Genomic DNA, 16,212 nt, shown 5'->3' on the forward strand with positions numbered 1-16,212 from the left:
CCTTTTACATATCAAGAACTGGGTACTAAGAATTGAAATGCAAGTAGTACATGGTTCCTTTAGAAAAGAAGATACCTAAAGGAAACTTTTGACATACTGATGTAGGAAATACAGCATGAGATAGAAAATAATACTATTACCCATACTTTAAAATAATGCAACTTGATTCTAAAATGTAGACAACATATAAATTCTATACCTTTCCCAAACTCACCAGAATCCTTCCTGAGGATGGTATAACCCTGCGGCAGCCCTCCCACAAACACTCCTGTGTTCTCTCCAATAACAGTACTACCATTCAGGGTGGCCGAGGAGCCTATGGATGAAAAAGGAGATGAGAATTCCAACTTCAGCAGGATAATCTATTTCTACTAATTTAACAAATGACTAAACCCTTCCCTGGGCTTCTAGACACCACCCTTTCTTGGTTCTCTACATATTGGTTACTTTTCTTCACTGGTTCTTCCTCATCACCCCAACATCTTGATGCTGGAATGACCCAGACTTCCTCCGTTCTCAGATCTCTTTCTCCACCTACACAGATACCCTAATCCCCTCTAGAAGGATGAAGAGAGAGCTGGGTACCTGTGCTAACTCCCAGGACCAAAGATCAGAAGGGGCCTGGGTCCTTGACTGTGTTGCATAACAATGCAAATCTGTTAAAATGTCTATCTTACTCCATCATTTTTTGGGAGAAGGGGGATTTTTTTTTTCAGAGCCCAAACAACTCTAATTAGCCCTACTTATATCTGGGACCTTGGCTTTAAATACCATCTTTAGCTGACAACTCCCAATTTTTTTATCTCTAGTCTGGAACTCTTCCCTGAACTCAGATCCAGGAATCTGCTTGATATTTCCACTTGGATGCCTCACAGGTACCTAAGACTTAACATGTTCAAACTGAAATCTGAAAATCTCTCTTTGAATCTGCTTTTCTCACTAACTTGCCCACCTTAGTTATGGTAGTTACAGTCTAAAGGCCTCAAACATTGCAGTCATGCTCTACATCAGGGGTTAGCAAAAGTCTTCTGTAAAGAGCAAGGTAGTATGTATTTTCCTCTTTGTAGACCACACAGCCTCAAGCAGCCATAGACAATACCTAACCAATGGGTGCAGTTGTCGCCAATAAAGCTTTATGAACACAGGCATGTGCTGGATTTGGCCCACAGGTGGTTTTTGCCAACCCCTGCTCTACCTCAATCAAATTCCTTAACATTTACAATACATCCAGATTTCTCATTATATCCACAATTCCTTCCCTGGTTCAAGAAACGATCATTTCTTATCTGGATTATTTTAGAGTTATTGCAGAAACCTATTCGCTGGTCTCCATGCTTCTGTAACAAATTAATAAGCAGAAACCTCAATTAAATAGAGTCGGGAGACCAGAAGGTAGAGTTCTCACACCTTGTAATGAAGGCAAACCCAACAGGAAGAAGAAAGACTTTTCTTTCCTGGCAAGGACTCAGCCAATGAAAAATCATGAACACTTTGTTTACTATAGTCCTCCCAGCTTCCTGTTCACCCTCTGTAAAAGTTTTCTCCCTCCCTTGCCATGCGGGACTTGCACTTGGCTTGCCATGGTTGTAGATGCTGAATTGTGGTTCTCTGCTGATCCCCAATAAACCCATCTTTGCTGGAGAAATATCTGACAGTCCATTTGTTTTAGGTCAACATTTTGGTGGACCCTATGGGGACCAGAGAAAACCCCTGAAGGCTCCAGTTCTGGTGAACAAACAGGTGTGGTACCCACAAAGAAGCCCACTGTGCTCACTGCTCTTACCAACTCTGGAGTTTGAAGGTAAATCTTTCTCCTGGATCTGAGCTCACACCCTCTTTGCATTTGAAGCTCTCCAGCCTTTATGCAAGTTCTGCTTAAAGGTTTTTTCTGGTTAAGGCCTTGTTCTGTACCTGAGTACTCATTTGGAACTTCAGTCTAATTTTGAGATCAGACTGTTTCAACCAAGACTGGCTGAGAAGTCATCAGTCCGTTCCTTCAGGATCGAGGCTGCTTCACTGAAACTCTGCTGGTTTTTCAGGCTTCAGCCCATTCCTTTGGAATTAGGGCTGTTCTTTGGAAATGACTGAAAAACCTTGGGCCTGGTTTCTACAGGACCAAACTGTTTCCCTAGAATTGGCTGGTATTAATTTGCATGCTGTTTGAGTTGCGAGCAGTTTGATTTGAACTGTGAGCTGTTTAAAAATTATTCTTTCACTCTGGAGACAAACTTCTGAGTAATGAGATACCAGTTATCTACATATTTTGAGCGAGCCCCTGCCGACAGGGACTCTGGACAATTTTATGTTTAAAAAGTGTGGTCTTTCCTCATGTGCATTTCCAACTAAATGGACCAAATTGACCTAAGGCAATTTAGAATATCAATGGCCATTATGGGGAATTTTTGGAATCCTCAAAGTTAATTGGACTACAATAGCTCAGAAATTCCCAGAACTGAATAGTATGCCTATTTTGATTGGCATGTTGAGGTTTCTAAATGTAATTAGGAGCTTAAAATTGTCTCTCAGCAAAATGAGATTTTAAGATTAACTGAGGCAAACATGTGGATAAAGAAAGACAGAGTGGCTCTCCACACCTCAGGCTTTTCTTCCTTGGCTTCTCTGTCTCAGGCTCGACCTCTGGTACCATCTTGTCTCTCTTCCTCAGCTCCTCATGGCCAGACTCATCTGGAACCATCTTTCTCCTTTCCTTCTCTACTGCCTATGCCTCCTCTAGACCCTCAGTCCCCCCCCCCAATAATTCTCTCACCAAACTTCCCCTTTCTCTGAAACTTTCCCCACTCCCTTTTCCTCTGAACTTACAGAACCTGTCCCTTTAAAATTAAGCCTTCTAAGGTTCCAGAAGCTAAACCCTTAATTTCTTATATTCCCTGGACTAAAGCTGAACTGCAAGCCACAGTCAAAAATATACCCAAAGTAACTGAAGATTGTCACAGCTTTGATGAGGAATTTAATGTAGTCATTCAAACTTATCAACTTGGTTTCTCTGACGTACCTTAGCTAATTCATAGGTTTGTTGGTGATGGCCACACCCAGCATTGGATCAGAACTGCTAATTGGGAAAATCCTGAAAGGTCTCTAGGATAACAACCAGGAGATCAGCCCTCTAACTTACTATATGATCAGGCTTGAGCAATCACTAGGTGACTTCATTGAGCAATTCCTAGGGTTTTTCCAAAGACTGTCAACTGCAACAAAATTCAGTCTTGCACACGAAACTCTGATGAACCTGTTCATTATGATTACAATTGAATTCAGATTATTTTTATGCAAAGTTTTGGTCTTCTTCCAGATGTTGATTCCACCTGGGTAGCTTTTCATTCCAAGTTTATCAATGGGCCAAACTGGGATCTTTCCTTTCTAATGAAAAGGACCAGGATGGAATGGAAAACTATGTCCCATCTAGTTTTGATTAATCTGTCAAAACTGCTCTCTCACACTATAGCTGAATCACCTAAAAGGAAGACTGTCTAAATTCTTAAACTTCAACTACGCAAATGAAGGCTCCTAAATGAAACTAAAATCCTCCTAGTTTCTGGTATTATTGAAAATAGCCAGGATATTGGAAAAGAGACTGTTAGAAATTTAAGCGCTTTCAGTGTCTTCAGCCCCCTTTCCAATATCCGCCTACTACTCAATGACAGGCTCTGAGGAACTATAGGGGCTCTTCCCAATTCTCCGTCTTAATCAGCTTAAAGAAATGTTTCTCAAGATTGGGGTTGAATCTCTTCCAGTCCTAACGGTCACACACTCAGTGCTCCAACCCATTACTAAAAAGCAGCCTCTGCCTCCGAGTACCAACACAGTTCAAATAGTGGCAATCTCTAACGAATCTCAAGAGGCTCTTGTCTCTGAACCTATTCCCTTTCCTTTAGGCCCTTTGAGAGACACACATGTATTTTTCTCCTTAGTTCCTCTGCCCCTACCCATTTATTAGGCTGAGACTTCTTGGAGAAGTATCATGCTGGAAATTCTTTCTTCCAAAAGGAGGAGATAATCTAGAATTTGACAGTAGCCGTCAAAATCACCAACCAGGTAAATTAAATGACCCCTCTGACATCTTTTATTTGTTCTGTCTCCGACAGTTCTAGAGCGGATTTTGGAAACACTGATCATGTGTCCCTACTGAATCAGCCACCACCATCTTTACAGGCAAAATCTCCAACTGATATTGGCAAACTTCAAAGAGCACCCCTTCCCATCAAGATTCAAATAGATCCCTCAAAACCTCTTCCCAGAATTAATCAATACCCTATAAGTAAAGAAACCCTTCAAGGCATAAAGCCTATAATAGAAGATTATAAGGCTCGAAACCTCGTTATGCCTGTACTAATTCCTGTGAGGATGCTATTTTACCTGTGAGAAAACCTAAGGGCTGAGGGTAGAGGTCTGTCCAGGACCTCTGAGCAATAAGCAACATTGTTATCCCTAGACGCCCTGTTGTTCCTAATCCTCAGACGTTCTAACATCCATTCCCACTGGAAGCAAATTCTTTACTGTAATTGATTTATGCAGTGCATTCTTTAGTATTCCACTTGATGAAGCTAGCCAACACCTTTTTACCTTTACTTGGGAAGAAAAACAATTCACCTGGACAGTAATGCTCAGGGTTTTACTGAGAGTCCTTCTTATTTCTTGTAAATCCTGAAGGTTGACCTGGATGATATAAAGTTTCCTACAGGTCTACTTTGTTGCATATGTGAATGATTTGTTTCTTTGATCTTCTAAAGCCTACTCACAGGAAGACAGCATCCACTTTCTAAAGCTTTTAGCCTTAAAGGGACATAAGATTGCCAAGGAAAAAATTGTAGTTTGCCCAAACCCAGGTTTGATATTTAGGGCATCTGGTATCAGAACAAGGGCTACACTTTGATACAGATAGACTTCATAGTGACTGAGGAACCTGTTTTACTGGCCAGGTACTTCAACAAGTCTGTGGCATCAATCCTCTGATTTAGTCGATCACAGTAATGGCATTATTAGACCCAACTGACAAAATGTGTAGAGGTCATACAAATACCTTGGCCCAAAGCATTGGTATTGGTCCCTCTAAATCTCAGATCCACACTTTTTGTAACTCAAAAATTCTCACCCATTGAAACAGTCACAGGACACCCAACACACTTGGTTACTGCTTTTTTTTTTGACCTACAACTGAAAAGAGGAGAGATACTCCAATAACACAAGGGCCAAATTGCTCCTATTAAAAATAACCATGTTTTGGTAGAGCAATCTTTTTACAGTGCACTCTCAGGAGACGAAGACCTTAAGCATCACACCTTGCAACCTGAAGGCTTTATTTACTGGAAAAGACACCTCCAGAGGAACTTTCTTCAACCTTATTGGAGAGACCCCTATCAGGTATTGCTAACCAACCCTTCTGCCGCCAAAGTCCAAGGAATAGATTCTTGGACTCATGTGACATGCCTAAAGAAAGCACCAAATTCTGAAGGGACCTCAAAAAGTCTGGTGAGCTGAAAGTAAATATTCCCCAGAACTGAAGCAGCCAACACCTGGTGAGGCAGCTTTCTGAAGATATCTGGACCAGGTCTTTAGGAAGTGTATTGCCAAACCTTTGACAATGACATAATGCTTCAGATGATCTCCAATGTCTATGATCTTGATAACATATGGAATTGAGACAGAAAGTGTCTGAGAGTTCTCCGTTCTACCTTCCCTTGTTACTCGAATATGACCTCAGTAGGTTTCCAATCTGTGCATTCCCTTCTGATATGAGACCCCACACACAGGAAAGATCCTTCCTGGCACTGAGGAACAAAAAGCCATTGAAATTAGAAAAGCTGACTCGATCAGTGATGCTCTGAGAGAAAGTTCATGATCAAAAGGGGGACATATAAAAAATTAATAAACAGAAACCTCAAATAAATAGATTTGGGAGACCAGAAGGAGGTCTCATGCCCTGTGGTGAGAGCAGAGCCTAACAGGAAGAAGAAAGACACCTCCTCTTTCCTGGCAAGCACTCAGCCAATGAAAAGCCATGGACTATTTGTTTACTACAGCCCTCCCAACTTCCTTTTGCCCTCCATAAAAGCGTTCTCCTTCCGTTGCTGTGCGGGGACTTACAAGTGGCTCACCATGGTTGCAGACCCTGAATTGCAGCTTTCTACTGATCCCGAATAAACCCATCTTTGCTGGAAAAGCATATGGCAATCTATTTGTTTTAGGTCAACACTTCCATCCTTGTTCTCCTTAAAACTTATCTCCAAAAGAGCAGCCAGAGTGTTCCTTTTAAAGAAAGAAGTCATGTCATGTTACCCCTCTCTCAAAATTCTCCAATGGCTTCCCTCTTTTCAAGCAAAAGCTCACAAAGCCCTATGTAATACAGCCCTCTGATTTCACATTGTAACACTAGCCCCTTCAACCTCTCTTTCCCACATTGGCTTCCTTGTTGGTCCTTGACATGGCACATATCGTATGCTCCCACCTCAGGGCCCTGGGACCTACTGTTCACTTGACTTGAAACATTCTCCTAGACATCTGCCTGGTTTGCCCTTTTGTCCCCTTTAGGTCTATGCTCATATGTCACCTTATCGGAAAGACCTTCTCTAACAGTCTTTTATAAAATCAAAACATCCCTTCCCCAATACACACACACACACACACACACACACACACACACACACACACACCCCTTTTCCTCTTATACTGTTTTATAAATTCTCAGAATGTACCACGACCTGATATTTGTTCAATATTTATTTATTCTGTTTCCTGCCCCTCTCCCACCTAAAGTGTAAATTTTCCTCCTTGTTTCCAGAGTTCCTAGAGCAGTAGTAGGTGCTCATTAAAATTTCATATTTTCTGAATGAATTAATAAAAGCCTGCATCATCGTACTGTAACTTTTACAAGTGCATGGGGATGGTAGATAGGGAAGGATAGAAAGAAAAAGAAACTTAGAATTGCAAAGAAAAAATACATGTCCCAGAATGCTGCCTACCAACTGTCTTAACTGGAAGAAGTTTACCTTTTGGAGCCTTAGTTTCCTCATCTCTAAAATGCATATAATAACCGAGGTCATAATAGAGGAACATAAGGAGAGAACATAAGTGAAAGGAAAGTAAAAGCCCTTGCAAATTGTAAAGACCTGAAAAAGATACAAAATTGCTATTGATGACTTTACTCTTATTTTTGCTTTACCGAAACCCTGCGTAGACGAGAAGATAGTTGCCAAGACTTCATCATTTTAGGAGCACCCCAAAGGCAAACTCAACAGCAATTTAGATGAAGTTGAGTGGAGATAAAGGTGAAAGAAGAGATGAACAAATATAAACAACAGAAGAGTACGGTAGCATCAGCACATCAATAGAGCCCTTCATATATGTCAAAGAAGATCTTACCTGTATATTTCCCATCAAGTGTGATTTGGCCGAAATCCTGATGCCTAATCGCGATTATCTCATGCCATTTGCCATCACTATATTGTTTACCATCATCATTAGTTGTGGTAACTTCTACTGCAGACCCCTTAAGGGAATGAATGAGGGAAAAAAATCAAAGAGTGAATATACATGTTATATACACATACATATATATTTGTATATTTGTTAAAAACCAATTGGCAAATTTCAACATGATCCAGATGCAAGCATGCACACGTTTTAAACAGAACTCAAAATTAAAGTTGATACATCCTTCTGGCTTTTCTCTGATGTGCTTCTGTGTCACCTCAGTGCTCAAATCTGAAAAGAGCTTCTCTTTGGAATAAAAATCTCTTACAAGTACCCTTGGATTTTGAGTAACTATACTCATCAGAAAGGTAATGAATTTTCTATTCTAATATTTTAAATTTGGGGGCAGAAATATAAAAAAGAGAAGAATTTAAAACTAATAAAATACTATTCAAATAATATTGTTCTAAAGATAAGGAAATGTCTGGCAAGTTACTTTCTTTTACCTTCACTACACTACGTATAGCAAGAAGGAATAAGGTTCACACTAAAAATTAGTCACTTACCAATGCCTTGAACATAAGTATAGCGGTTCAACTTAATACTCAATGCTTTGTAGTCTAAATTCTAACATTTATACTTTTGCCTAAGGTAATAGTATAGTTAAAAATGAGTTCCTAAGTGGATAAGACTAGGAAATGGCAGATATTAAGAACAGATACTAGCTAAAAGGAGGTGAGGATAAGGAAACAAAGAAAAGTAGAAGAGAAACATTTCATCTTAACGCTTTAGTGGTATGTATATTCTGGTTAGCACAATGATACTCTTTTAACGTTAGTGAACACTTAAGACTAAGTACAAGATATTTCAACTTTGTCACCATATCATTTGCTACTGCTGTGGTTAAAGAAAAAACCACCAGAAAATTACTCTGAACCTTCTACATGAAAACAATTTTTTTTCTTTCTTTCTTAATAAAGTAGATCTCTTTAGCAATACTTAACTTCAATCAATAAAAATTTTTTAAAAGCTAAAGATAAGATTTGGTAAAATACTACAAAATATATTTTTAAATTACTTGGACTGTTTCACCAAATTCTAATAATCTTGGTATACTGTTTTTCAAAAAAGATAAAACTGATAATTATCTGATGCAATATGGTGAAGATTTATGTCACAAAAATTGCAACGTTAATCACACCATCTTCAGTAAAACATTTCTGTTTATATTTCCCTAAAATAGCTTCAGCAGTATACCATGTCCATTCTATGCATTTAATTGGCTCCTGTCAGCCCTCATACAGAGCATGACAACATGTGTGACATACAGAATTTCATATTACCAAAAAAGAGCTTTTAATTTCCCATGAGTAGAGTGGGTTGCTTCTCACGTGGACAATATCCCAACTTTTACAGGCAACTCGATCAGCTAGAAAGATGACCATTTTGGTAAGTCCTCGAATCTCTGTAGGTTGATTTTCCTTCTATCTCTTTCCTCTACATATTCTTTTATTTTCCTCAACCCTATTTCAACATTTTAATATTTTACAAACACACATTTCATTATCGTAGTTTAATAATTAAAACCAGAACTGGTGTCGTGCCCAATTAATGTGCCCTGGTAGCATGCCCATTAGTTTTTCCATTAGTGAATTCAACAATACTAATGGGATTACTAGCATGGGATGCTAATTGGGCGTGACATAAGAAACTGGCTTACTTCTTAGCATACCCTTGCTAATGATGAAATTAATGAGCATTTTATTAAATGCTGTCTCATCAAAGTGTACTTAGTTAGTGTTAAAATTGTTACAGACGATGCTGCATTCTAAAGATCAGGTGTCTGAGTAAGTGGTTCTTCGTATCATGTTTGGCGATAGTCTGAAGCATTAATAGTTCTCTACATTGAAATCACATTGACTGGTGACACATTCAAGTACATAACACACAGCCTCAGTACGCCAAATTTTCTTCATACTTAGAGGAACTTAGTGTATTATTCTTTGATGATCATTTTAAGATTATTTTACCTCACCAATGTTAAGAGAATAATTCTGTGATCAATTCTGATGTCATATGATGCAGTTTATTTTTTCCATCTGGAAAATATCAGACATGTTAAATAGATGTTATTCGGAATTTTTTTTGAAAGCTTTCACTTTCACCATTTCCCTCAGTGAAGTCAGAATGTTATGTGAATTTCCTGTTAATGTCACTGAACATAAAAACATTTAACTGAGAACCACGAGTCATTACTGGTCAATAAAATATCATCTGATCAAGTATTTCCAAATTGAAATTAATCTAATGAAAATAGGAAGACTCTAGCTAATTGTTAGAGAGAACAAAAAAATACAGCAATTAAAAAATGGAGTAACTTTACTGACTCTTAACAATAATTCTAAGTGTTCAGTTTATGATAGGCAAACATACGCCCTGTTTTAAATATTATGAAGAATCTTCCCCCTTTCCCCCAAATATTTTTTCATAGAATGAATCGGACAGTTGGAAGGAATGCCAAATAAGTTTTTACGCCTCTGTGTAGAATTATATTGTTATGTAAAGAATTCGTTACTTAAGTTTATTAAGATATTTTAAAAAGAACAAAGTACACAATGACTTCAGTTATTTTGAAACTACGTGTTAGAGAGTAACTTTAAATTCCTACAGAATGCTCTTTCCACAACTCAAAATTTAATTATTTTGAATGGATTCAGGAACAGTAATTTGAAAATAACCATCGGTATAAATCAAAGTATCTAACTGACAAATGAAAACAAATAACTAAAATTGTTAAATTATCATTAAAGAACTGGAAGTTTTATCCTAGAAAATGGGTAATTTCTGCAATTATGAATACTATTTTTTTTTTTTTTTTTTTTCAGTACGCGGGCCTCTCACTGTTGTGGCCTCTCCCGTTGCGGAGCACAGGCTCCGCACGCGCAGGCTCAGCGGCCATGGCTCACGGGCCCAGCCGCTCCGCGGCATGTGGGATCTTCCCGGACCGGGGCACGAACCCGTGTCCCCTGCATCAGCAGGCGGACTCTCAACCACTGCGCCACCATGGAAGCCCATGAGTACTATTTTACCAATAGCTATCAAGCCACTCAGTCAACCAATCAGTCAACAGGCCTTTATTTATTTATGAGTATATCTACTATGTTCCAAGGACTGTACTGAGCCTCAAGGATGTATCTGGGGACTAATAGACAGACCTGCCCTCACTGGATTGTACACTCAGATAAGAAAGACACGAAGAGCAAATAACTACTTGTCTGATGAGTACAATAAGGTGTTCATTAGATAATCTTGTATCCTTTAAAGACAAAAGGAAAGAAAACTGGCTTAAAGCGGTACCTGAGTTATTTAAAATATAAATACTTTGAAATGTCAATGGGGGACATATGAAACAAACTCCTAAGCTTCTTTAAACTTGGGGTAACTCTAACTTTGTTCAAGAAGTTGTATTTATGACACAGAGTACAGACTTGTGGTTGCCAAAGGGGTGAGGGATTGGGGAGGGAAGCATTGGGGGTTTGGGATGAGCAGATGCAAACTATTATATATAGGATGGATAAACAACAAGGTCCTACTGTATAGCACAGGGGACTATGTTCAATATCCTGTGGTAAACCATAATGGAAAAGAATATGAAAAATAATATATATATATGTATAACTGACTCACTTTGCTGTACAGAAGAAACTAACACAACATTGTAAATCAACTCTACTTCAATAAAAAAAAAAGAGAAAAAAAAAGCTGTATTCATATTCCTACCCCAAAAGAGAAAAAAATGGAAGAATATTCCAAATATTCTCCATTCCTCAGTTTCAACAATCTCTTTGCCTGATAATATGCTGGGCTTTCATTAAAAAGTTAGCAATATGTCCAGTTAACCTGGATAAATTCCTTTGTGGTGAGGAAGGACCAGTCCCAGCTAGCTTGAGCTCATGGACTCATGTATAGACAGCATCACAAGCACTGTGATACATCTGATCACATTTTCTCAAATGTATCTTAAGGCAGTCCGGCTCAACCAACGCCTTACTTTCTTTTGTATAAATTAATTATCACTTTCCTGAAAATGCAGGTAACTTTTGCTTTATTAGAGGGGTATTATTATTCCAGGTAAAAATGCACTTGTAAGGCATCATTAAACCCTCTGCATTCCCCTGGTCCTCCAACTTTGGCTATAACAATTTCATTAATGCTTGCCTAGCAGGTACCAACTTTGTATACAGGTTACGATTTGGGTATATAGGGCAGGGACAGGTAGAGGGAAGCACTCTAGGCCATTGTCTGAGGGAAGAGGGGGAGGAAGTGGTTGGCAATGCCCTTGTGAATGTTTCCTTGAACTCTGCTCTGGTCTACACCAGCCTATCTGATCATTGAAAAGGTGATGAAAAAGATGAGATGGAGGGAGTCTTCTGGCAGTCAGTCTCAGGATCATAATGGCAATAATGTGGCTGAGCAGAGTTAAGCATTATTTAACTTCTTCCCCTTCCTATTCTGCAGAATCTGAAGCTATCACATCTTTTAGAAAGAGAAATAACAAAGAGATGGCAGTCATGTTTCAGTTCTGGTGGAATCATTTTTGGATTAATTCTGCAAAGACTTTGCCCCATATGTTTAGAGTATATTGTGGGTTGGGGGGGCGGGGGGCAGGCAGGGCACATTTATTAAATACTCAAAACCTGTGAACAAACCCGTGGCCACTGTATGATTACAGACGTAGCTCTGGGGTGTGAATGGTCATCTGGAATCACACTCACAGACACCAGGATGGACGTTTATGAGGGTATGACCAATTGTATTGTAAGTGTGAGGCAGCGTGAAGCCACCCTGGCACACTGCCCTGTTCAAGTCCAGCAGGATTCTACTCCAATCTTGGAAGGGGGGTTGTCTAGAGAGAGGACGGCAGGAGCAGCATTTTGTTCATTTCTCATTTCCGTGTTTCCAACTCATAACTGCCCAGCACAGTGCCTGGAATATGACACATTTTTAACAATGTTTCATTGAATGAAATAAACTAAATCCAGTGCCAGTTCTATCACTAGATCGCTATGTGACCCTAGTTAAGACACTTCATCTAAAGCGGGGAAAAAAACAATACCTACTTCAGGTGGCTACTTCAAGAATGAAATGAGACAATCAACATGAACCCACTTTGTGTACTTTGAAAGCTCTATGAATAAATGGCTATATGATTAAAGTTTTTCTCCATCTGGCTTGATCTCAAATATACCTAGTTATTAACAGGTTGAGGTAGAAGAAGCAGAACCAGATTTTTTCTTTCTCATTGATATTCTTCTATTTTTCTGGATTGTTTCCTTTCTTTTATGTTTTTTGTTGATATTTACAATTTAGCATTTAGTCTTTTTTTTTAATCTTGTTAATTGTTCTTGGAACAATTAACAATTAACAATTTTCGTTCTATTAGTAATTACTTTCTGTTGTCACAACATTTAAAATCAAATATTTCTGTCCATTTATTTTATGAAAACAAGAAACCAATATAACCTATACCCTTAATGCCCCCTCTACTAAGTTGATACCTTTAGAAACTTTTAAGTCACTCATTTTTCCCCCTCTCCTTCAACTCTTAGTAATTTTAGCACCAAACAATTATCAGGGCTTTTTTTTTTCCCCTTTGCTGTGTGTCTCTTCTATGTCAAAGATTCTTTGGCACATAAAACACATTTCTAGTCATTTTGTCATCAAATACTTAGGTTGAACTTAATATCCTTAGGTTTGTTATTTACCACTACTTCTCCTCTGTATTTCAAATTCTTTATTTTTTCCTTCTGATTAGAAGCCTTGCTGAAATATTTCCTTCCAATATGGTGCACAGATGGTATTTAAACTGAATCTCTGGACATCAACAAGCATTTTTCTTTCATGTTGAAAAGCTTGGTCACAGGTTAGCTGTATAACTTTGGGAAAATTAATTTAACCATGATTCAGATTTTCACCTGTAAAGTGGGGATAGTGAGTACCTGCTTTATAGAGTTGTTGTGATGTTTAAATACGTGTGTGTGTGTGTGTGTGTGTGTGTGTATTTATGTATAGAGAGAACACTTAGAATAATGGCTGGCACACAGAGGTCCTATAGAAGAACAAGCTTTGCTTAATCTTGACTAGAACTTGATGAGCCCTTTCAATAAATTTATAATCAAGTCTATTAAATCACATATTCTCTCCTATTTTAGATTTCATTATCTTCTCCCATCCTTCTTTACCTTGTTCATGTGTTTTCTGTTCTCCTTTTGAATTTCTTCTTAATATTAGCATCTTCCTTCATCTTTCTTTATGTTTTCATATTTTTGTCATGTATTTTGACCTAGCAATCTGAGGCTCAGGAGTCTCTCTTCTAATTAATCTACTTAAAGGATTCAAATGAAAAATAATATTTTCAGTTCCGTAACTGAATCAACGTCAGTGTGCTGTTTTTGTTTTCCCGATGCCATCTGCCTTGCCTTTGGAAACAGCTGCTTCTCAGCCCTTTCTCTCTGGATGCTGGATCTGCTTAGGTGTGATGCTATTTCTTTTTGCTTACTCATTGCCCACCTCTTGGCATCCCTTAAGAAGCTGCAATTCTAGGGGACACCCAGGGGTCCTTGTGCCTGAGGACCTATAGTGGTCAGGCCAGGGGGTTATCAGGTCGCTGTCAAAATACCAGGAATAAACCTTTCTTTCCCTGGTCTTGCCAGTAGCCAATTCATGGCTCTAACACTTCCTAACACAGGAATGACTCCGTCTGCCTCTTGAGGGCTTCTGCAGGGATCCTGGGTGATGCTCAGACACACTTGGTCCAGCAGGCCCTGACTTTCCTCTCAAAGGTGAGTGGGTCTCCAGGATGTAGGAAGCTCGTGGCCCATGATCCCTTAGATACAGAGGGGAAAAGTTGTGCCTCCTTTAATAATATAACATTAAACATTTATTTGGCAAGCATAATTTATGTCTTAGATCAGCAGTTTTAAGTTGAAAACCTGAGAAAAATCTTGGACATAGTCTTATATTTCAGTTACTCACAGGTCCAACACAGCGCCTAACAGCAAATGTTTACGAACCTTCCTTTAACTAAAGTGAAGACAACTATGCAATAGTTTCCCATTGTCCTCAGGAAGAATTTAAATCCTCTCAAATCCTTCCCAGGTCCTAAGTTACTTAGTCTCTCCCCGACTTTTCAACCTGCCACCGTTCTCTTTGTTCTGTACGCTACAGCCATATTAGACTCATCTCAACCTATTGAATATGCCATGTTCTTGTCTAACTCAGACACTAAATATTTGCTGTTTGCTCTGCCTGGAAATTTTATTGCAGATCCTACCCTCATCTCCCATCAGTATTTCCTCTGGCCTGCCCCACCTCAAACACATGTCCTCTTGTACAGACATATACTCTTGTCCTGATCACCTTTTCCTCATTGTTTTGCATCTCAGTTAAATATCACATTTGCAGAGGAGACAGACAACTTAAAAGAAAGACTCTTCACTTTATTCTCTCATAATACACAGCATCATACTTGTCTTTCGTAACAGTCGTGAATATTTTATTTTTTTTAACTGTATACTACCTAGATTGTTTCATAGGGGCATGGTCATATTTAACTTTAAAACTAGTGTAGTCTGCAATACCCAGCCCTATAGCACCTGACAGATGCTTAAATATTTGCTGGTGAAGAAAGGAAAAGAAAGAAAGAGAGAGAGAGAGGAAAAGAGAGAGAGATGGACGGAGGGAGGGAAGGAAGGAAGGAAGGAAGGGAAGAAGGAAGGGGGGAAGGGAGGAAGGAAAAGAGAAAGCAAAAGAGAAAGAGGAACGGAGATAAAGACACAATTTTGCTCTCAAGGAAAATAAAAACAGATCTATTCAAATGCATTTAAAAGTTTTAATCCTCATTATAAGGTAGCATATGGTTGTTAAGCATGTAGATTCTCAGTCAGACTGTGATTTTGAAGCTCTGCTATTTTAGCTGTGGGCAAGTCAAATCACTTTTGTAAGTTTCTTTTTCCTCATTGGTAAAGTGGAAATAATGAGTACTCACCTCTAAGGTTTTGGTGAGGATTCATTGTGAAAACATAAGCACTTGGTACCTGGTAAACTCTGAAAAATATCAACTCTTATGATTACTCATTTACCTGAGGATCAAAAAGAAAATAAGGGCGTCCATTCTTCAACTGAATTGCAAAATACTCTTCCTGATTGCCAGGTGATGCCGCAAAGACAATCAAACCTTCAGGCACCCTCGTTCGAAAGCTGGCCTTAATGCCTGGGGAGACAAGTGCAATCAGCGAATCAGTGCTGGGTTTTGTTGATTCTTTCTGATAAACGTACATTTACTTCCATTATTATTTATGATGTCGTGAGTACAGTCAAGGAATTATACACAGCAATGCACTGGGATGGTCCCAGCCATTTGGTTTTAACTGTATCCCATTAGGAATGCCAACCCATACTTGGAAACTCAAGCCTGCACTCCCGCTAATCAATATATAATGAAGTTTAAATATATGCAAAACTCATCAACATAAAAAGATATGTTGTCAACCCAAAATTGGACACCAGGGGATCAATGTGGTAATATTATCAGAGTCATAAAAATAAATGGGTTTTTGACATGAGTGAAAGAAACACAAGGAGCTTTGTTTAAAATACTTACGAAGTTTAAAGAACTTGTCCAGAAGTAGAAGCTAAAAACGAGAAAAATCTGCTATGAAGTGGTCCACAGAGCCAATTTTCTGGGATGCCATCCTGTAACCAAATGGTCTGCAGCCTTTAGAA

General features: G+C 38.8%; 1 protein-coding gene across 1 annotated transcript in view; it reads right to left on the bottom strand.

Annotated features, from left to right (window-relative positions):
- Window positions 1-16,212, bottom strand: part of USH2A (usherin) — a 777,251-nt gene that overhangs the window by 486,168 nt on the left and 274,871 nt on the right. Inside the window, exons 21-23 of the mRNA XM_022579226.3 lie at window positions 15,570-15,700; window positions 7,378-7,504; window positions 215-316 (exon numbers count right to left, since the gene is read on the bottom strand). Coding sequence (XP_022434934.3) covers window positions 215-316; window positions 7,378-7,504; window positions 15,570-15,700 — 360 coding nt within the window. The remainder of the gene's footprint in view (window positions 1-214; window positions 317-7,377; window positions 7,505-15,569; window positions 15,701-16,212) is intronic.

Source organism: Delphinapterus leucas, chromosome 1 (assembly GCF_059928025.1).
Source record: "Delphinapterus leucas isolate spDelLeu-1000000601 "Yukka" chromosome 1, BTC_Dleu_Yukka2, whole genome shotgun sequence".
NCBI lineage: Eukaryota > Metazoa > Chordata > Mammalia > Artiodactyla > Monodontidae > Delphinapterus > Delphinapterus leucas.